We start from the raw sequence: 23371 nt of genomic DNA, 5'->3' as shown, positions 1-23371 counted from the left end.
TTATAGAAGTGCTTATAAGAACGCTATTTAGTGGTCAACGGCAGACATTGGCATATTGCAAAGGTGGCGGTAGCAACACTGATATTTCTTTTTCGGGGATTGTTTCTTCTTTTGTAGCTGTTTTGACTAAAAAGGAATTCGGTAAGTGGTAACTGCTCTCCGTGTAGGAAACTATATTATTCTTGTGCGTTGCTTCACTGTGAAGCTGAGCGGCGCAAGTGTATTTGCGTACCGTGCTGTTTATCCGCTGCGCTGCGACTGTATGGTGAACTTAACGACGGAAAAGGATGTCCCCTAGGTAGCACAGGGTGGGATGCGAGATGCTATTTTTTTTTTCTTGTTTATGTATTCGTGCATGTTTATCATAAGAGGCATGTTTCTGCAGTGGGCACAAACGGCGCGTTTGTAGCGAGAGAGCAGAGAATAATCGTGCGGCTTCATTCACGGTCTAACCGTTCCCTGACTTTTTTTTTTTCCTCCCTTCCTTCGCAACGCTCGGCTCCCAAGGTTTCTTAAATGCCCGTCGCCGGAAACTACATATTTCGGCTATATGAATCCCTCTTCACGGGTATCGTTTGTATACTGAAGCACTTCGATGTCATGTCTGGTAAGGCGAATCTTTGAAGCAAGAACTTTGCCGTTCCTACTGAATTATTTTTCTTCTCTCCGTACAGTTCAATTGCCGCTGTAGAAGTTCACGCAACGAAGTCGCATCTGTGGAAGACAACCACACAAATGACGAGTCACTTTATCAACACCTGGTGCGTTTGTATGCTTTTGCTTTGTCGATTTTAAAGCCTGAACCTACTCCTATAAAAAAAAGTACGATATTTCACGCAATCACCGGTTTCCCGTACAAATTACCCCGGTTCGAAAGCAGCTGATGTGCAAAAAAAGCGTTGTATCGGCGAACTGTGGTTCGTGCGATTCGGTAAGGTGTTACGTGAAGTGTTTTAAAAACAGTTATAATCCTCCGTACTTCGATCGTAGCCGATTTTAAAGCTTATTGAACTGTCTTGCAGGTTTTTATCTTGCTCTAAAAATGTGTGTACAGGTGTTACGAATATCGACTGGGAATAGTGCCCATTTTTGTGTGCGCACATAATGTACTAAGTACGCTTCTTTAACATTTCTTGAGTTTCCCTTCTTTCTTTGCAGCATTTATGCATGATCCAGTCACGCTTCTTTTAAAAAGCCTGTAGACACTTTCACTGCACTGTTACGTTCATTGCAATTGGCTAATTGTTGAGCGCTTAACATTCCCGCTTGTATACACATGGTGTTCCATTCATCATATGAGTAAGAGAGCCTGCATTTAAATGCGCACTGCTAAATGATCAGGTTTCTGACGATTTGATAGCTGATTCTGTGATTGCTCATCCATGTGCAATGAAGCTGCATTTGTTTTTCTTGGCACCTATCCAGCAGGCTGTTTTCATTGGAAATGCTTAGCATGGTTTTATGCAGTCTTATTGACTGCATAGTCTGTCGATCAAACTGTATCATCTCTCAGAATGCGCGCACTTTTTGTTTTCCAGTGCATATTTTACACTTCTTGAACGTTTAGGCGACGTCCAAGCAAAATGCAGCTTATTACATTGTAACCTAGTTGAAATTTGTTATGCTCACATTGCTAAAAATGAGTGAAATTTATCTGCATTGAGGCAGTTCGAGTCAGTACAGAGTTGATTCAAGCATATTGTTAAGCATGTGTAGAGAGGTGCTGAATAAAAATATACCTATTAGTGTGACTGCTGTGCTAGAGTACATTGCATTACAAGTTGTCAATGCTATATTTAGCTGCTAAATGGTATTGCTACAACACCTGTTGCTGATGAGTGCTTTTTAAGACACTATAGTGAATGTGATCGTGCAGCATTCCCATTTCCTCCTTTGTCTCTCTTCCCTCTCTGGTTTGCTTCAGTGTTGCTCAAGCCCGCTGTTCTCCTTCGCCTTTAAGTTCTTGTAAGTTGCGCACTGCTCCTCCTTTTTGCCTGTTTTTGGCCTTATTTTTTTCCTTGGCTGTTTTCTACAGTTCTTGCCTGCTTGGAACAGTGTTAAGGTCTAATGGCTTCCGTCTATGCCTTGCTTGTAGCCAACTTCCTTTAAATGCCTTGCACACAAAACACGGGCTGTATTCTACAACTAATGACTATCGGGCATCTAGATTTCACAGTGCTTCAGCTGGTTCATCTAGCAAATCTATAATGAAAGCAGCAGCAGAAAAACAATGGAAACAAAAGCATGATAAGTGGGCACATTATAGACATTTGCAAATGCTAATTTTTCATGCAAGTGTACGCATTGTTCAGCAAAACTAAAGTAATACAGTTCCAAAAAGTAGGAGCCTGATAGCTTGATGTGGGGATATTATCATTATGGCATTGCCACCATTCTAACATACAAAAGAAAATATCAATTGCATTTGTGACATCTGGTGAGGCTGCCTTTTGCCAATGCGTGCTGAACTTTTAGTGCACTTTACACCTTAATTCTGCTTATATGCCAACTTGATGGCATGTACAGCCATGTCACCTCATTACAGGTGCTACCAGCATGAATTGAAATGCGAAAAACAAACTGATCTGAACATACGTAATTACTGCATGGTAGTGTGATGTGCAGTCACTCTGTAGCCTGTTTATAAGCATGGTGCAGTCCTAAACATACATGTTGGGGCCTAAATTAGACCAGTGTTCAGGCAAACTTGGAAAGGCAACAGTACACTCTAGTCATTTTTTACTTGTTCGCGTAACAATTTATGCTGATAGTATGTTTGCCTATCTACTGCAGAGTCATGCAACTTGATAATAATGTCCCAAATGCATCTTGGCTGAAGAAAAGCTCACAAGAGGCCGCCACAAGCAATTCAGCAGTTAATGCAGTTCTGTGCATGCCAGGCTTGGAATCCTTTCTTGCAGCACATGAAGGTTGAGTACATCAACCGTATGAGCTGCAGACATGTAGCGAGCTCAATGATTGATTGTCCTTTGCTGTAGCTGCGCATTTTGCCAAACGATATGTTAAGCAGTAGTATTGTCCTTTCAGAATAAATCCTTGGGACACAATTTTGTAACGATGCGTTCCACTCAATCAAGGCCTCTCTTATCATCCACTATTCACATACAGCTGGTCTTATTAATCTTGTGGGCAGCCCATCACTGACCACTGATGAATTGCGAGAACGAATAGCACTGGATTTGGCATTGCTGCAAAATCATGGCCCTAGGCACTTGCGCAATATTTCAGCAAAGCATTACTGGACGTTCTGCTGGGGGCTTAGCTTTCAACTAAAATTCCTGCTCTTAATTTCACTTGTCAGTGTTTCCCTTCTGCGTAGTCACTTTGTATGAAACTATGCAGTGGCTAAACGCTGTACATCAGCTGTGGCAGAAAAATTTGATGGAAAAAGTATTTTAATTTAAGACTTAATCTGCATTGCTGCTTTTGCTTGTTCTGCCTTGCCTCCTGGAGGCTGTGTACACCTGTGCTGAATGTAATCGAATGTGCTGTGCTGTAATGTAATAGTGAATGTAATCTTGAAATTTAGCAGTTCATTTGTCAGGAGAAAGTCTCAAGCTGTATTAACCACCAAACTGAAAATGCTCAAGGAGCAAAGGCACTGTTGCATGTTTGGTCCTGAAGTCTTTTTTTCAATGTCGTATGTTCAGTGCATGGTTACGAGCTAGCCCAAATTTCACTCCTTTTTACTGTGTAAGGGGCTTATTCTTGCAAGCAAACATTTTTCTTTGATATGTAGGTAGCACAGTTAATGAAAGTGCTATTTCTTAGTTAATGAAAGTGCTAAATTTTAAGTGCTATTTCTTAAACTAATGGTACATGCACTAACCAGCCCAAACTAGTGCTCTGTCAATGCAGTGTGTTGGTGTGCCACGTAGACACTGAGAGTACTAGAGTAAGTTAGATAGACATTTTTTTTTTATTGTTGTTAAGCTACAGCATGTGTAGAGTCCAGACAACCAATTGCAATATGATTTCTTGCATCAGAACTTTGCACTTACAAGTTTATTAGGTTAGGAAAGTCACTCAAAAGGTAATCGAACAGGAAGCGATCTAGAAAATCTCTTGGCCCGTGCTCGTGTGCTGTGTGGCCTGATGTTTTCTTTCCTTGTTTCCCTCCAGTCTGAGGCCTCTAATTTCTCCGAGGCAATCCCACTCATGCAGAAGGATCCGGACATGATCAAGTATGAAGCTAGTGTAGACAACTATGAACTTCTTTCTGTGATTGGTGAGTGTTGAACTGTGGACGCCACTTTCTCATGCATAAATGCAACGTAGCTATAGACCTCAAAAATCACTTTATACATAATTTATTTGCCTCAAAAAATTTCAGTCCTGCATCACTATGCCATGTTTTGCTGGTTTTACAGTAGTTTTATTGTATACTTTCTAAAGAACAAGGGTTGGCACAAAGCTTTTGTACCTCCCGCACTCCTTATGGGTGATTAACTACCAATCATGACTGCAGTACTGGTGAATAGAATGGTTTGATGCATTTGGCTTGACTTAGTTGTATTATATTGGCTTTAGCTTGGCAGTGTCACATCTAATGGATGTTTTGATTCTGAGGAACACTGAATGCAAAATGCTGTTGTGTGTTTGGTGAACAAAGCTTTATATGAGCATGCACAGAATGCATAACAATTCGTGCCATGATTCCCGGCTTTTTGCTGTGCCATTTTTGATTTGCCTTCGTGTGATGCCATTTTTTTTTTTTTCTGTATGGGCACTTTCTTTCTTCTTTTGCTCCTTTTTTTTTTTTTTCTTATGCTGGCTTCTGGTAGACATGTGCTGATGGATTGATGCTTGTATGTGGTCTCTGCTTTAGGCTGGGCTTCCTGTATGGGCACTTTCGCTCTTCTTTCTCTGCTTATTCTTTTTTTCTTATGCTGGCTTCTGGTAGACGTGTGCTGATGGATTGATGCTTGTACGTGGTCTTTGCTCTAGGCTGGGCTTTCTGCTCACTGGTAGCTAGCGTGAAGTTGAGAAGTTGTGTATTGTCGTGTAAGGGGCCTCTCTTTCAATCTTTAAGCAGCAATATTTACTTTTACTTTTCCTCAGGGAGAGGACTCTACAGTACTGCAGTGGTATCCCTTGTTAAGCACATTCCATCTGGTCATCGATTGGCTGTGAAGCGAACAAACCTGGAAGCATGGAGTGGGACCTTCGAGCAAGTGCAAGTGAGTGCAGCTGCAATTATTGCTCTAAGCTTGAAGTGTTTTCTGTTGCCAAATCTCCTGCAGTGTAGAAGAAAAAAAAATTGTTCATGATATTGGAGGCTCCTGGATGAACTTTAGCTGCCAGAGGTACTAAAACGTGCACTTAAACATAAGCATTTTTTTGTACTTCATCAGGGTAAAGCTGCCATGGTGGAAAAATTAACCCACAAATTCATTGCCGAGAGGAAGAATGGCACAGTCAATAAAGAAATTGAAGACTCCCTTCTACCCCTTACACGTGAAGTTGCAGGTATCAGCCTGTAAAGGAGATGTGTGACAACTGCTGTGTGGTTTGTCAGGCCTCAACAAGCGCTAAGGCGGCAATGTTAATTTTGTCTGTAATGACATCATCTTGAGAACTAACATTTGTTGCTTCTCAAAACTTTGTTTCTTTGATAAAACAAGCAGAATGTGTAAAAATGTGCTACTGAATTTTGATCTCTAAGGCAGCACAAGTTAACATTGCATGCCTTTATTTTGTTTGCTTGCTTTCTTTCTTCTAGCATGAAATATTTGTGGTCCGCCAACTAAGGCACGAAAACATTATTCCATATTTTTGCACACTTGTGAAAGGCAATGAACTATGGGCTGTGATGCCACTCTTGACATATGGTGAGTGCACAATTTTCTTTCCACAAATACTACATTTTGGCAGGGAGAATGAAATGAAAAACCTTGTTTTTCTTTACTGTTGTCTCTCTGCAGGGTCAGTCAGGGATATCCTAAATACTCACTTTCCTTCAGGCTTGCCAGAGCATGCAGTGTCCTTCATATTGAAGGATCTAGTAATAGCACTTCACTACATTCACACGAGAGGCTACATACACAGGTAAGCACCTCCGCTAGGCGCACCATATAATGTACTACGCACTGGTTACCAGCATCAAATTTATGTGCCCTGCGGGACAGCTTCACTACTGTTTGCTGTATGTTGCCGTGAAACTGTGTCGTAGGCCTATGTGAACAACAGTGAAGCAGCAATTTAACATACAAAATACAGTCAACGTCCGATTTTTCGGACTGGGGCTATGAAAACATCAGAAAAATCAGGCAATCCGAAAAAATAAGTGTATGCCTTTCACTGCCCCCAAGGGCCCAAATCGCCACAGGCACGTCCGACGTAGCTCTGAAGGCCTGTCAGTACATTTATTAGGCGTATCAATGTTTGTAATGTCACAGGAGATGGTGGCTGCACGTGTGTATAATTAAGAAATACATACTGTGTCCCTTGACAATTGCCCCGTCCCGCTCTTAATGTGCTTCACCATGTAGCACTCCTGTATTAAGGTGAAGCTGACTTTCGGGAACCGGCATTATAGAATGCATCGTGCCTTCCAAGCTTCGAAACCATTGACGAGGATTACAAAGGTGAAGTCAGCGTCATTGCTGACAGCTATGAATTCTTTTAGTAAAGAACGTCGCCAGTCGACAAGAAGCTTGGTAGCGAACGACAAAGCGGATAGGCTTAACGTTGCCACGGTGCTGGTTATGGCTGCCAGCAGATGTGCATGAACGCACGCCTGTTGGAGGCGTGAGAATTAGAATGCCGCCAGTGGTGGCTTCGATAACGCAGTTTTGGACCTGCGGTCATGGCAAAGAGTCCTGAAAATCGGGAATGCAAAGCTGTTTTGCTTCAAAAATTTCAGACATTCTGGTACAAGGACTATGAGGTATGTGGCGGTGCTGCAAAAGCATCCACATTATCGGACATATGGAAAATCGGTTGTTGACTGCAAGATTGTTTTGGTATACAGTAAAACCTCAATATGTTAAATGGGAAGCTGAAATTGCAGTAAACCTTGTTGATACGTTCCTGTTTGGTATGATTTCCCAGTGCCAATGTTTGCAATCCAGAACACTCAAAATAACCTCATACAGTTATGCTTCTTTTTTATAAGGTAGTGCTCTACCCCCCCCCCCCCTCCAAAAAAAAATTTTTCAGCATGACTGTTGAGTACGTTGTGAAACCGCGGTCATATGATGTTTTTCAATTGCCAGAGCCCATGTGAACAAGAGCAGGCGCGAGGCAGATGTAAGCGGGAGCAGTAACCGCTCACATCAGCTTCCCCGTGGTACTTGCCCACCCATGTCACATGGAAATGCCAGCACATAAAGAAAGCACATAAGCATCACTAGTGAGCTTGGACTGCTGGCATTAACTGTCAACAGGCACGTCCTGCGTGCCATTTTGGTGGTCACACGATCTGCTGCAGTTGCAAGGCCAACCATACAACGGCAAGTCAAGAAAGCTGGTGGTCATTCCGCACACTAGATGTTAAAGGGACTGACAACTGGCCAGAATGTGTTGAGACGTTGATGGGAATGAAATGGCCATGATTTATAGTGATAGAATCCAGCACACTGTTTTTGATTGAAGTATGAATTATAATTTTAAGTTGGCAAAGACAGTTTCAAAATACCAGTATGTGGTGCGGCCTGGTGGTGAAATCTTGGTACTCCGGGTGTAGCACATGAGATTACTGTACGTAAGTTGGCTATTATTAAGTACAGCATACTTATTGCTTAAAATTACATTTGTATATTAGGCTTTTGCATTTTATTCTATGCATATTACTAAGTAAAAAAAATCCACGCTAACCACGCATGGCCATGCTCATGCATGGCAGTGCACATGATTGCTGTTTCATGCGTGCAAATTTCTGTGCACATGCATGCTAAAGTTCTAAGCACGTTAGGCTTGCTCAGGTCTTCGATAGGCGACATGCTTTGGAAATCAAAAGCCTATGCGTGGCTTCAGCAATACGCTGAACTGCGTATAATGTGTATAAGCATAGTTTCACTTTGGAGAACACTGCTTGGCTGAAAAAAAACACCCTTGACTTGATAATGACGTAAGCTCTTGGACAGGAAACCACGAAAGCACGTAACTGCTATTGTAGAAATAATGTAAAACATGAATTGCTGAGACATTGGCTTGATAAAGAAGATATTACTTTCTCCCAGCTACAGTAACACTTGTCTGCCTCCCACAAATGCGTGCATATAATCACTTATCACACTCGCCAATCACTGTTTCCAGCATGGTTCCAGTGAACGACTACATCTTCACATCAGATTTAAAAAATTATGATAGAAAATGTCCCATGGCATTTTCCGCATTACCACTGCGTGGTTCAACACTCTGACCGGTAAGCTTATCATTGCACAAAAAAATAGGGTGCCAAAAAAATTGGTTTTCTGTCCTCTTAAAGGTCACATAATCGAGCCCATGCTGTCCACCTGCTGAGGGTTGGAGGTCACCCTGCGTGCACTGCGGGTGCCAGTACAAAAGGCAAACATGCAAGGGCAAGCTGAGAAAGCTGCCGGCTTCGCACATACAGGTCACATGATCTGCTTACTTTTGGAAATGCAGCACAGTTGAAATGGTCAAACGAGTGTAAGCACAAAAAAGTTCACTTTGGGTCAGGCATACGCATTCCCCGCTCACACAATGCGTGCTACTCAACCATCAGCTTGCTGCCTAGATAGAGCAGAACCAGCTCACGGAGTTCCTGCAATCTCCAGTGCTGTACACCGGTACAAAAAGGAAAAATAGCTGTTGTCTGACTGCTCGATTCTGCTGCTTGAGCTAATTGAATAGGAAATGACATCTTGTGCAGACCTGGGCAACTCCAGCCTAGGGATGCTAAAGAGAAAAACACTAAATCAATTTACAATTTGGACTGATGAAGTATTCTCTAAAATTCCATTTCTTTTTTAAATTCCGTGGTAATATGTGGATTTATCACAAGTGAAAATGAAGGTCATGCATTCAGTTCTATCTTGTGAATTTTACGCCAAAAGCCCTGGTTGGCAGCGTGACATTGTTGATTTCATATGCTTTTTCCTATCGGGGCTTTCGTTGCTCAGTAAAGATCTCAAAACTTGTTAAGTTCAGTGTTTGGCTCTTTTAGAATAGTATGTAGTCCACCTCTACCGATAAAAGGAAAGGTAGGCCTGTGCAGACGCTATTAAAATCCATGACATCATGGCAAGTTGCTGCAAGAATTTCAAGGCATTGTCACCACCCATATTCATTTTTGTGTCTTTTCCAGCTTACCAAGCCTTCTTTCACAACGAGCATTTCTTTCTTCCTTTCTTTCTATATTATTGTATAAGGGTAGTGTAGCAATACAGTTCAACTTATTTCTCTTTAGTGACCCTTTAAAGGCACCTGTTGCAGAAAAATATTTGTCCCAAGCACATTTGAAACCTGCTGGCACTATTGCTTTTGTGACATAGTGCTTGGCTATTACTTTATGCAGGAGTGTCAAGGCAAGCCACTTACTTCTGTCAAGCAAGGGCAAAGTGATGCTGTCGGGTTTTCGCTACTGCTGCAGTGTCGTAGAGAGCGGCCGGTGGCGTCCAAAGATACATGCCTTTCCACAGCATGCCATCCAAAACCTCAGTTGGCTAGGCCCTGAGGTCCTAGAGCAGGTAAGGGCAATTTCTTTTTCCTGGCGCATGTTTGCACATGGGATGCCAACATGTCTCCCACTGCGAAGCAAGACTCAAGGTTGTTGGCAGGAGTTCAAGTAAATATAAAAGCTGGTCTGGCTTATGGCATGGCACACTATTGAATGGACCATAAACTGCTGTTCAGCCATTCGGCTTTTACTAAATCCACTGCAAGCAAGCCTGTAATGCATGACCTCCAAGATAATGGCACACCACTATCGTACAGTACGTGCATCTTGGAGTGGTACGATATCCTGAACACGAGTCAAATTTTTTTTTTTTTTTGCCATCCAGGATGTGGCTAGGCAGTAGTCGAAAACAGGCTTCAATACGCCAATCAGCTGTGACTTGGAAAGTTGAAGGCATGTGCCAGCAGGCACTCAAACTGCCACAACTGAGACTGAGATACATGCTATGTTTTGCCCCAAATCTTTGCAACGAATGTGGAAAGCCTCAGTTGATAAGATACTGCAGCTTGGATGAAAGCTGCCCCAGGAACACCTCAATGACACTCTTACCCAAATATGGCATACTTTTGTTAGGTCACCCGGGTTTGGGCAATGAGTTCACGGTATTTGAAGCTTAAAATTTAATGACATGACCAAAAACACATGCACCAAAGGTGGATTGACCAAATTAGTCTAAGTCAACTGTAGTTAGCAAAGTTCTTCGCAGGTGGACTAATTTTAGACCAGCAATTTTTTCTCAGAGCGCACGATACTACTTGCACAAGTGTACTGAATAGGTTTAGTTCAAGACTTGAAGTGGACATTGTACCTGCTTGGTGGCGCCTCTTGTTCTCTTACAATGGGGCTTAGAGTTGCACTGCTTGCGTATGGCACAGAACCTGATGGGGTACAACTTCAAGTCTGACATCTACAGCGTGGGCGTGACTGCTCTGGAGCTGGCCAACGGCGTGGCTCCCTTTGCAGACATGGCACCCACACAAGTGCTGCTGGCCAAGATCCAGGGCTGCGTGCCAAAGCTGTCCAGCACCGCTGTCTGCGACGGGCCCACACACAAGCCCAGTTCGAGCCAAGGTACTATTTAAGTTCGATGCATCGGTGAGGGTTCTTATGAGCTCTACCAAGGCCTTCTGTACGTTCACAATGCCTACCCAGTCCCTCCGCAGTGCATTTTGTAAAGGCTTCTTTTGGTTCCTGAAGACATTAATAATCTGTATTCTCGCATTCATGAGCTTCTTGCATGGTAGGATCACCATGTCACTTTGGCAGATAGATTTAAACCACTAACAAGTCACTGATAGTGTAGCCGAAAGGCTATTGTCGTCATTTCTTAGCACCAGTTAGAACAGTTACAAAAATGTAGCAAGTTATCAGTAACTTCGGTACATAGAAATGAAGATATACAGTACGCCCTACTCTTATTGAAAGGAGCACCAAATTAGTTTGCCAGCACTGATTACAGCTCTGCTCTAGTAATGAAAATCTGGAAAATATTTTTTATCATTAGAGTTTGTGTTGAATAGAATCAAGTGCATTTTTTTTCTCTGAAACTGATCAGTTAATGACTTTTCCATTGTATACTGAGTAGCAATGAGGTTCTCAGTTTAATAGTGGGTTATCGTAAGGCCAGTATCGTAAGCCACGTCACTCTCTCACCACTTTGCATGTAGCCGGCATTGACGGCAAAGACCAGGCGCCTTTTCATTATCAGGTTTGGCATGATTTGCCACCTGTAAAAGATTCTGAAATCTGGAGGGTCATGGCAAGTTCATGTAACGCTCGCTCTCCCCTCCCTCATTCGTCCTCATTACCATCCGGGCAAATGCATGCAACTGGAACATGACACTCTCGCGCTTGCCATGTAAATCCGAAACCGGTTTTGTCATCGGTTGCTCGAGCCTACAAAGAGAGCGATGTGTGCCTACAAACGGCATTGAGAAAGAGAGGCTGCCATACCGTGTGTTGCAAACATAGCGCCATCAACAACTTTGTTGCCATCCCATGCACTCACTTTCATTTATGAGGTTGTTTGTTGGCTATCTAAGTGTCGCGCACCTGCTGCGAATATATCTGCGTGGGTTTGGCACCAAACTGTAGCTTTAGCCACGAACACCCGATGAAGTAGCACTGATTAGGCCTAATTGCCTAGTCATTGTGGCCGTGACCAAAATTTGCCGCTAGCCGGTGTGGTAATGGGCCGCAAGCCATTGCAGAGTGCTTCCTGCTAATAGATTAGTGCGGATGGCTCATCAGTGATTGGCCCCAAGATAACACACGTGGGTTAGATTGATGGCTGTTGAAGCGGCATTAATTACGTCACTGTGTACCCAACAGGATCTGCGTGCATATCTGCAACTAATTAGCACGACCTTCACACATGCTTTCACACTTTACAAAATTTGTTGCCATTTCCTCTGTTCGCATCACATTATAATTTTGATTGTTCCTGGCTCACACGGCGCCATTCTGCAAATTGCGGTGTTCTGGCATCGGCCCGATGTTGGGGAGTGCTCGCAGTGACAAATTCCAGTGCAATGTCAGCCGGGGCAGCCCATCCACGGCACGCTCGGCACTCTTCTTGTGCCAGAAATGAAGTGAAACGCACAATTGGGCGGCACCAAGCATAAGGGGCTCCATGGTGAACACTACACATAGCACTGCACGGGTCTCTACTCCCAATATGTTGAAAAATCAAATACTAGATATTCAGTTCAATTTGGTGATACTATTTGAGTCTTCGCACACCCTTAGTATTTGCGTCAAGCTGGACGACATATTCATAAGACAACTACACTAGAACAAGAGCTAAGGACAAAACAAGTAAATAAGGTTTCCCTTTAATGATTTTTTTTTTTCATGACTATGGATCAGATGGTCATTCATCACTTCTGCATTTTATTGTGAGTACACAATTTAAGAATGGCATGTGTATCACTTGTGACGCACACAAACCGTAAAAGATCTGTACTAGCCACATACTACCCGCTCCGCCTGAACACAATCTGCTTATGACATGTTCCTCGAAAGTGTTTTCTTTCTTTTTCTTCCTGGAGATGAATGATTGGTAACGAAGGCAACAGCTAGAATAAGACCATCTTCAGCTTGCATTTTGTAACGATTCTGTTCCATTGATTCTGTTCATTTTCTATTGTCCATAATGACGACCAACCAGACCTCATGATAGCAGCTGCGCTTTTGCGCAGCTGGAAGGGCAATGCTGGAAGTATAGTGAAGGTAGAAGAAAAAAAAAAACAATTGTTACAAAATTCGGATGTTGGCACAAGTGCACCTCCTACATTAACTCCAGGATCACGCTCTCAGTTTAGCAGATGACAATGGAATATTAATTTTTTTTTTTTTTATTGTATTATGACTGGCTAGAGAAAACACATGTATGGCAGTATTGTAATGTTTGGCTCAATTTCAGACATGTGCAAGGCTGGTGGTGAGAGCACATCAAAGGCAAACTTCTTTGGCAATGAGTTCATGTCCCTGACTAACCAGTGTCTCAAGAGGGATCCCACATTGAGGTAGGCACACTGTGCTGTTCGAGCTTGCGGACGTATGTATGGTGTTATTCATTGCACTTTGTCTTCCTAAATTTCCAGCCGCTCATATATTTTTTTTTATCACTTGAAGGTGAGAAGTCTTTGCACACAAGTATAATCATTGCAAATTGGTGCATTTATAATACAGTACTTTGTTGAACATTGTCAATTCACGAAGTCACAAAAATCATTTGAAGACTGAAGAACTTTAGGCAAACCCCTGTATACTACCTATCAATCACATGCCAGCTGAACCACCTGTCTTGCAACTCTCTTGGACACTGTCACCGCGTTTTCCTCTGATAAATATTTTTGAAAATTCTGTGGATCAGATGGTCATGCAACACTTCTGTATTTTACTGTGATTGCAAGTATGAGGACACTTGAGGCGCATTCATGCCACCGTCGTCGTGTTGATCTGCTATTGACGACACAGGAGCCCATTTGGCTGCAAAAAACGACAAAACTGGGTGCACTGTCAGCACTATACTCAGTTGCCTCGGTGGCAGAGCAAGGGCAGCCTTCCACTGCTTGCATGAACATGTGTGTGCGCACAATATAAGCACACTAGTATTCCTGCTGAGCTGCCGTGTGTATGCACTAGTCCGAGTAGAATGCGCACTAAACGTCAAGGTAATGTTATCTAATATTTCACTGGGCACTGACTAACGCTGACAGTTTCCAGTCAGTCTCACCTCATGCACTATGCCTGCAACACCACTGGCGGTGTCATCACGCCAGTGTTGCGAGATGCCCGGTAGCTGCCAGGGCACTGCTCCTTCTGCCCAGCACGATGCAGCATGCAAGGCAGCTATCTGCCTTGCATGCTGCGTCGTGCAATCATGTCGCACCTGAGTATAGTTAAAGACACCATCTGAGGAGTTCAGTCACAGTGCTAAACCTTGCTACCCCTGTCAATTCTTCATCCTTTGGGTGAAACTGCCAAATGTTCTTTAGCAAGCATGTGAAATGCGAGACACTTTCCCTGTGAAATTACAGTAGACTCTGGGTGATACAATCAGGCCCGATAAGAGTGTTTCAGAAGTCCCGGCAAAAGTCCATTAGCTTACAGTGTACTAAATTTGAAATGTTATGAATCGCTTTTCATGCCCCCAGCAGATGATACTACCAACAATCGAGCCGTCGCGCGATCCCCGACAAAGAGGCCCTGGTGCACCAGTAGCGCCAGACACTGGCTGTTGTCAGGCCGGCACAGCGGCCGCGCCAATGCGCCAGTTGCCTTCCTGTTGCCTGGGCAACCTTTATCACTCCTCCTTGACTCAACCATCCCTCCTGGCTCCGTCTCCTAAAAGAAAACACAAAAAACTTGTGTTTTCTGAAGTACCATGCGTCTAGTGGGCCATTTTTCAAATGCCTTCCAACTTTATCAGGAGCCGGGAAGCACACACAACAAAGCCTTGCGCTGTCAGCCAGATTGGCAGCATTTGCTTCCATATGTAAACTTATCTCATTATTCCATGCCTTTCGTAGTCTTCAGTGCCAGATGGCAATTCGAAACTTTTCTGCCTTTGCATTTATCAGATCACATAACGCAAGGCAGATAAGCCACAGCAATGAAAAGTAAACAGATTCCTTTATCTTGTGCAAATCATGACTTTATCACCATCAGGCAGCAACTAGGATGCAGCAATGAAAGATACTCGAGATAACCAGGCAAATCTTGAAATGGCTGCTTCGGAATACGTGAAGTGCACAGTTCACTGTTGCCAAAATGGGAGCATAACAAGCACAGCATTAATGCAAATTTATGTCAGCCAATAGAAGCACTCCCTGCACACAATGTGACTGCAGTAATGAATTGCGACGCTTTTTTTGTTTCTTTTCCTGCTTGCTCTTATTTATTTTAATCTGCAACGCTGTATTTCTCCATCCAGAAATACAGTGCTGCAGCTATCTGAATCTCCAATCTCAAGTTTAGGGTGATACGAAGATGGCTGTACTCGTGCAATCAGTGGTGCGATAGCCTCTCCCAAACAGCAGAAGCTTGATGTGGGCGAGTTAGTTTTGCATACTTGAAGAAAAGAGTGCTACGAAGACGCAGACTAAAAGAAGAACATTTACGACGGACAAGGTGCTGTTTTGCATACTTGAAGAAAAGAGCGCTACGAAGACGCGGACTAAAAGAAGAACATGTACGAAGGACAAGGCGACAAAGCCTGATTTTCTTCCCAATTTCGAAGACAGCTGACTAAAAAAGTGCAATTTTCTCAGTCAGCAGCTGCGTATTCCTTCCAAATAGTTTACCATGAGATAAAGGACGGCCCTTGCATTGTTGGGAAAAAATTTGAAATCTGAAATTTTTAGCAAGTCGGCCATTTTATTGCCCCGTCCCCCATCAATTAACAGATTGTATTACATTTTTGGGTGATATGAATTTTGGGTGATACAAATTTTTGTGCCATCCCGAAAGATTCACATCATCAAGATTCTACTGTATTGGAGTGCCTTTCTTTTCGACTGTTAGCAGATGTTTCCAAATGATACTATTGCATGTTATTTCTGATGCTGTAGGCAGGAAAGAGAATTTAGAAGTGAAATACTTCCTATCAGCGTCAACTTGTTTTCACATGGTTGTGGTGTTCATTATAAATGATGATGCGGGACTTCAGTTTAGGTAATTTCTCACAGCCAGCAAGCTATCACGTGTAATGCCACCTCTTTTAGAACATCACAGCTTTAATAAGGCTTCTAAGACTGGTGATTACCAGGTCATTGTGTGCTCCAGTTTCTCATTGCCCTGGCAAGTCATGCCTTGCTAGACCTTTAAGGGTCAGACAGTCTGTCAGCGCATGCAAAAAACAAAACCTCTCTGGTTGCTTAACTTAGACTTCTCCCCACAAGCAATTTCAGTGCTTCCACACATAAAATTACTTAGTATTTGTCCTTGGGAATTGCTTTACAGTGTTGGAGAATGCAATAGCATGTTTCCTCATGGGAGAATGTTTCCAAATTTCAAAATAACAAGCAACCCATAATTGAAGTGACAGTAGCATACCTAGCCACATCCTTTTTTCTGGTATCATTGCCACCCTGTCAAATGAAGAAGTCCTGTTTTCATTGCTGCATACTCCAGAACACTTCGGTATGTCAATCTGACGTGCCTAGAGTACAGACCTTATGGCATGCCCACTACAAGAACATCGAAATTTTAAAGATGGGGCAAGAAAACATGATTATTTGTGTAAATCATGGCTTGCGACTTGCATGGTGCAGGGGTTATTGCCCCCGTTTGTGAGCACAGGTAGTCACCTGCATTGCAGAAGGATAACTGTGTGTTTATGGTGATCTATTTTGTTTCCTCCTGTCAGGCCATCTGCACAGCAGCTTATGACCCATAGTTTCATCAAACTCTGCCGCAAGTCGCCGTCTACCTTGCCAGAAATCATCGCAACAGTTACTCCGAGACCTGGTGTTTGTAAAAGTGAGTGCTCAGATTTGTTGTCTTCAGTACACGTCGTCTTGCCTTCCTCAGGCTGCTGTGATTTCTCTGCCATGTTGCTCTGTTAACCAAATTTGTATAGGATGGACAGGGTCAACTTTAAAGGGAACTTGAACCACCTATGAGGCTTGGTGGAAAAACACAGTCCTCAGATAGCACACGCTGCTGTGAACATTTCAGCCAAATTTTGCAGTCGTTTGCGGCACATCGATCTCGCAAGCGGAGAGCAAAGTCACCTTTTTCTTAAACATTCTCTTTTCAACAGAAGCCTCCTCCTTGCTCTTCTCTGGATGGCTTATTTCATAATGTCGAACATTCCCTCCCATATACAGCTGGTATTGGTCACTACCTGACATCAATCAAGAAGGGTGTTTGGATCGGTGCGCTTCTTCCTACTGTTACTGTATATATTTATTGACTCAGTTTAATAAACAGGATGACATAAGGGAAAATTTGCTTTTGAATTTCAATAATATTTACATACTTCCGGTAGGAGGAAACTATCATCTGCTCACCCTCGGCCGCAGCCGCCATGGGATGCTGCAACGAGCCTGCTCACTTAGTGCACTGCGGCTCGCTGAGACAACTGCATTTGACGTGTCATAGATGCCAAAATTGGAAGTAGTGGAGTCTCTGTGAACATCCAAAATCAAAAATGAACTGCGCAGCACGGTGATGTTCAGTAGGTGGAGGGTTGTGGGCACTCCCCGCTCCGTTGTAGCTTTCGCAGTGCAAGGCATTGAAGAAGGAGCAAAAGTACTGCCAAGGGAGTCGAAGGTGACCTTTGATTGCCAATAAGTTCGCTTCAGCTGAACGCATCGAAGTGCCGTATTTACTCATACATAAGGAATCCGCAACTGCAATGCAGGGTAGACTTTCCAGTCTCACAAAAATAAAAAAAATAAAAGCCGCAAATGTAATGCGAGATGAACGGGAAAGAAAGTGCCACCCTTATTCAAGGAATCACAATTTTGAAATACAGTGGAACCTCGGTTACACGTACCCAGTTTTGCGACAACCTGAGTTTTACAACGGATTAGCGCAGTCCCGGTGAAGTCCCCATAGAAGCAATGCATTAAAAACTGCGGTTATCCGACGCAATTTTACGCCTGACTCGCGTTATACGACGACCCTCATGAAGCTCTGGACGGAATGGCAGACAAAAGAAAAGTGCTGTGGGTCTCTTTCCTAGCTCCGTCTCTCCGCATGTGGACTGCTTGACACCGCTCGACCAGTTCGCTCCAGCCCTGCCTCGTCTCATTGTTTGTTTCTCACTCCCCCACCAGGAGCCACCCGCGACGCTCGCTGCTCTGAAATAGCGGCTTTTCTTCTCCACAATCACTTTCTCCCTCTCTTCTCGGCGGCATCACCTCTCGTCGCGTTGGGGAAGCGTTTCTCTCCTTCCAGTTTCCCAGCAGCAGATCACCAACAAGGTAGCGCAGAGAGGCCTAGGTTTATCGCACGTGTTCTTCGCCGTAATCCTAGCGACCAGCGTTCAGCGGAGGTTTTGAGTTGTGTGGAGCAACGCGGTGCATGATGTCCCGAAAGCGGACAGTTCCGTCGCTCGGCAATAAGCTGAATATTATCGAGGAAGCGGAAAAGCGGCATGGAGCTACGAAAGCCAGCATTGCCCATGACCTTAAGATACCCGAATCTTCGCTTAAGACGAGCCTGGCAAACAAAGCAGTGATTTTACAGAATGCCAACAAGTTCGGGCTCAAGCGGAAAGCGGCAAAAGAAGGACAGAATGAGAAGTTAGAAAATGTTTCGTCAAGTGGCTGCATCAAGCACAGAGCTCTGCGATCAACGTTGACGACGCCATTCTAAAAGAAAAGGCGGACCTTGTGGCATTGCGTCTGGGCATCGATGACTTTCAGGCGTCGAACGGGTGACTGGATAGCGTTAAAAAAACAAAACAGGATTGTGTACAGCTACTCCTGCGAAAAAAGCACTTCCGTGGACATTTTGATGGTGAACTAGTGGATAGAGTCGCTGCCGGAGATGATTGCTGCATACAAGCCCTGTGACGTTTTCAAACGCCGATGGGAGTGGTATTTTTTACCATATGCAGCCCGAGCAAACCCTCGCGTTTAAGGGTGACAGCTGTCATGGTGGCAAGCATAGTAAAGAGCGTGTGACGGCACTATTCTGTGCTAACGAGGATAGTTCTGAGAGGCTGTCCGTGCTCGTTGGAAAGTTTGCAAAGCCACGGCGCTTTAATAAGAACTTGAAGACGCTGCCATGCAGATACAACTTCAACAAAAAGGTGTGGATGACGTGTTCACTCTTCAGCAATTTTTGCAACAACTGGATAACAAAATGGGTACTAAGGCGAGGAAAATATTGCTTTTCATGGACAACGCACCATGCCACCCACCCAATACATCCAGCCTGAGGAACACAAAGGTTCTGCTTTTTTTTTCCGCCCAACTGCACAAGCCGGCTGCAGCCGTTGGCTGCCAGCATCATTAAGTGCGTCAAGCAAGGGTACCGGAAGCGGTTAGTGTAATGTCGGCTGGCGGCTCTGGAGCGCATCGAGTCGGAAAAAAAAGATCACTGTGCTCAACGCCATGCATTTTATTGCCAGTTCATGGAACGCAGTGTTGCGAAGCACAATTGCTGACTCGTTCAAGCACTGTGTCTTTAAGCGAGAGACTGCCTCCTCTGCTGGGGACGCAACAACCTCGATGCCGCTTGAGGCCGATGCTGGCTTCGATGACGATTTCGAGGGTTTAAACCTCGCCACAACCTTCGCCGAGTACGTGGAGGCCGACGACAACGTTATGATCTGCGGCGAGGTGTCGCTGGATGATGCCATCAAAGAGGCTTTACCTAGTGCAGACAACGCTGCGACATTAAACGAAAACAACGACGATGCCACATATGCCATGCCTGAGCCTACCACGTTCACTGAGGTGCTACGGCACATACACGGCATCCGGAACTCCATCTGTTCACGCGACGCCGCAGAGGACCTCCTTTTGGATGTTGCCCTACTCAAGTGAAAGCTCTTGGTTCACTGATCAAACAAGGTCCAAAAGAAACTGACTTTTTTTAAAGTTTGCACCGGATGGCAGGAATCGTGGCAGTGGGCAGTGGAGTGCCGTAAAGGTTCGTTTGAATAAAGCATGATTGGTACCTGTACTGCAGCATTAATTCTTATTGCATTTACTTTTTTGGTAATTTGGGTTTTCAAGCCCTGCCGAGTATGTTAGTAGTTTACATTGAAGTTTCTCGTAAGTCCGTCGCGCGAGATAAGTGGTATTTTTATAGGCATAATTTCTGTTCGGATTTTACGTCGCTCACATTTTACAATGACTTTTCGCGATTCCGAGAAAGTCGTACAATCGGGGTTCCGCTTTACTGTCATCATCGTCGTCCGAGGAGGAAGCAAAGCTTTCCTTGGGTGGCATTCTTGGGCGATCACTTTTGAAGATGGATTCACTTCGCAAAATTTCACGTGACTCGGCACTGAATGTGTCCCTGCCAAATGTTTTTAGCACTGTGCGAAGCTCACTATCTTCTTGCAGTGCCAAGAGTGCTGTCAGCCATTCAAGGGGTTTGGTGCATGGAGCTGAGTCTCACAAAAGTGAAACTATCTTTTAAAGTGATCAACTGAGAATCAAGTGCTAGTCTTCTGCACCGTAAAGCTCGTTTGAGATTGAGCACTTCTTAAGAGACCGCACAATCATTTCATTCGGGGGCAGTACCAGGTCAGTACCAGGTCCACAGAGCTCTTCCGACTGGCCTCGCATTTAGAGGGGCCTCCTGCTGGCCCCGTCATCCGTGAATTGTTGACTCATTGAGGTCAAGCCGCCAAGCTGCAGCGAAGTTTCCCAGCTCCTCGGCCATCAAAATTGCTCGTCTCTCAAAGTGTCTGTCATACCAAACACGTTGATTCACCATAATGTTGCAAATGAACAGATTCAAAGCGTGAAAGGTCTTAGAGTACTGCAGCACTGTAACTGTAACACCAGTTACGGTTAGAGAAAATGGTGCCGATTTGAAAATCGAGATCTGATGGGACAGGCTGCCAGTGTAACGGGAAAAGCCGCAGCATTTAGAATATTTGTTTTATAATGATCAAGTTTGCAGTTATTTGAATGCAACACAAATGTAAGTGGAGCAGGAGAGCACCACCTTTGTGTTAGGTCGTTTCCAGAGGCACGCAGTATGTTTGTCTTCAAAAGCTACAAAGTCAAATAGATGCACCATAACGCACTGCTCAATTGACTGTAACGCATCCAAAATTTGCATGTGGGGGGTTAGGCTTCAAAAGGCACACAGATCTCAACTACCAACGTGCTCACGCATTTGGCTTTCCCCTGTCTAAAAAAAGAAAAAAAGATTGTAACCCATAACCTATTTAGTATAGCCATATGAACATACAAGTGATTTTATATAATGACCATGATGTTCCCATATATCATATGGAGTTATTGGACATCGGAATTATAGGGCATATGTTTTTTCTTTTTTTTTTTTTGTAGAGCAGATTACAGTAAATTTTGCTTCTAACAGAATGTGTTAGCAAGAACACTTAGGTGACGGCAAACTGGTCCGTGTGTAATACAATATAAAACAGCAGAACCAAAGTAGGACACAGAAGAAAGAACACCCTGGGACAAGTGTTTAATCTACGGTACATGTTTCCTTTTGCGTCCTTGTTTAAGCTGCACTGTTTCACGTTATAGTGAGCATTTTAACCCTTTCAGTGCCATGCTCGAGTTAAGCCATGCAACAATTGCCACTCGCTCCCTGCCTTTCCTGGCTTAATTTGCAATCGTGAATCCCCTCTGCAATGATCATAATGTCTGTGCAGTTGATTAAATTAAAATTTTATGCCAGCTTTTAATTGTCTGCAACAGATGGCGTGAGAAATCTTATGAGTTATTGTTGATTGGATGTTGTACATCTATCGAAATTCAGGCATGGTGGACTGACATAAGAAGCCCGTGCAGTTTTTGAGTGATACCCAAGTTCAAGAACTTGTACACTCCGACTTGCAAGATGACATTCATAAAAATGAAATGCATTAATTTTTTTTTCTCATTATTATATACTAATCACTATCAATGAAATAGTTGGTTGTCGTTAATTCTTGTTTGGCTCTTATATGGTAAAAAAATTTGGGAAGATATTCAGTGACCTATGACCAGTAATTATGATTTAAATTTGGTCTTCTAACATGTTACTTAAGCAACTTGATTCACCTTGGAAAAATGACTAGCACTCAGAGCTAAGCAGTAGCTAACCTATTAGTAGCTAACCTATTAGTAGCTAACCTAGTACCAAAGATTTTTTTTTTATCATCACAGTTGCCCTTCCCACATGGTATCTAGTCAAATTATATTCATGCAAGTATGATAATAAAGAAAAATTGTGCACAGAAAGGACTGCATTGTTTGTTCAGAGCAACATTATAAAGGAATGCTATTCAAGTAATGAATGGTCGCACATTCTTCACTATTCATGCCATTGTGAATCAAAGGCGCATTCTCTGGGTGTCCCAAGATTACTACTGTGAGGATTTTTTTTTTTTTTTCATGCATGGCAAGTCTTATTTCACCCTTGTTTGAATTTCCCTGCGCAGGTATCGATATGGAGGGCCTCGAAGCATCGTTGCCCGAAGCTGAAGCTGCCAACTGTGAAAAGTTTGTGTGGACATTCTAGTCTTTGTGCGTGATTGCATGTTTTGGCAAGAGATGCCACAAGGAACTTTCTTTTTGTTAACTGCTGTCATGTGTGTGCGAGGCTGCTCATCTTTATAAATGTGTACCACTGCAAGAGGCAAGCTGTGTGTAAATATACCTCATTGTTTAAAAAGGAGAGAAAGAGTGTAAAACTGAAAGTAGCGGCGTGTACTTTTTTTTTCTTATGTAAGCATGTTTCGACGAGGTAGAGTTTGTAGCAGATATGTTTGGGCATAATGCCATAGAGAGATTTATCAAGTCTACTTGGTCAGCTCATGGCTTTCTGTTCACAGAAGCCAGTTGTTGAAGTTTCTTGCCGATGGATCTTCCTAACCCATACAAGGTGTTCTGGTTGATTAAGAAATCCTAATTTATTTAGCTTAACACTTCACCATGATGGAATTGGGAGAGGCAGTGTTGTGTGCGGACATTTCAGAGCTCAGTATTTCATATGTAAATGAGTGTTGAAAAAATGGTCACATGATTGTTCAAGGGAGTGTCAATGTGCCTTAATGCCCTCACTGTCCAGAGCATCGCAACACTTGTAAAAAAAGAAAGGAAGAAAAAAAAAAAAAGCTTGTTACAATAAAACATTCATCTAGTGTGACAGTTTTTTCTTGTCTTTCAATTTGTGGCTAGTTTTTGTGGCCTGCTTCACCCCTGCTGTCAATGGCAACGTCAGGGGAAAAAAAGAAGCTTGGTGCAGGCTTTTGCCTACCTCAAAGTATGAATGCATGTAAGGTGTCTGGTTGGAGATAGGTTATAAGGGTAAGGCATACCTCATTGACAGACTATGCCATTGTACTGCCCAGCACAAAGTCTCGGATTTGATTCCCGACCACTGCAACTAGATTCTAATGGGTAAGAGATGCAGAACACTTGTGTACTTTTGTGTAGACACACATCAAAAGATGCCAGGTAGCCACAGTTAAATCTGGAACCCTCCAATGTAGCGTCCTTCATAGCACACTGTGCTGCCTCTGGACGTTACACCCAACCATTTAAT

General features: G+C 43.5%; 1 protein-coding gene across 4 annotated transcripts; it reads left to right on the top strand.

Moving 5' to 3' along the window:
• Nucleotides 1–37: 37 nt before the first annotated feature.
• Stlk (Ste20-like kinase) lies at nucleotides 38–22977 on the top strand. 4 transcript variants are annotated; one of them, XM_075692818.1, is made up of 12 exons: nucleotides 38–141; nucleotides 508–607; nucleotides 675–761; nucleotides 4144–4249; nucleotides 5083–5201; nucleotides 5744–5852; nucleotides 5946–6069; nucleotides 9506–9677; nucleotides 10543–10738; nucleotides 13092–13194; nucleotides 16542–16654; nucleotides 22266–22977. In XM_075692818.1, the coding sequence occupies exons 2-12, from the start codon at nucleotides 596–598 to the stop codon at nucleotides 22343–22345; spliced, it is 1221 nt and encodes a 406-aa protein (XP_075548933.1). In that variant the 5' UTR covers nucleotides 38–141; nucleotides 508–595; the 3' UTR covers nucleotides 22346–22977. The 4 variants fall into 4 exon arrangements, with proteins under 4 accessions (XP_075548933.1, XP_075548937.1, XP_075548934.1 ...); XM_075692822.1 differs by lacking the exon at nucleotides 508–607 and adding an exon at nucleotides 1925–1965 and having other exon boundaries at nucleotides 93–141; XM_075692819.1 differs by lacking the exon at nucleotides 38–141 and adding an exon at nucleotides 167–308.
• The last annotated feature ends 394 nt before the right edge of the window (nucleotides 22978–23371 follow it).

The sequence above is a fragment of the Dermacentor variabilis genome, chromosome 5, assembly GCF_050947875.1.
Source record: "Dermacentor variabilis isolate Ectoservices chromosome 5, ASM5094787v1, whole genome shotgun sequence".
Taxonomy (NCBI): Eukaryota; Metazoa; Arthropoda; class Arachnida; order Ixodida; family Ixodidae; genus Dermacentor; species Dermacentor variabilis.
Note: the sequence above shows the minus strand (reverse complement) of the source record. Positions and strands in the feature narration are given on the sequence as shown.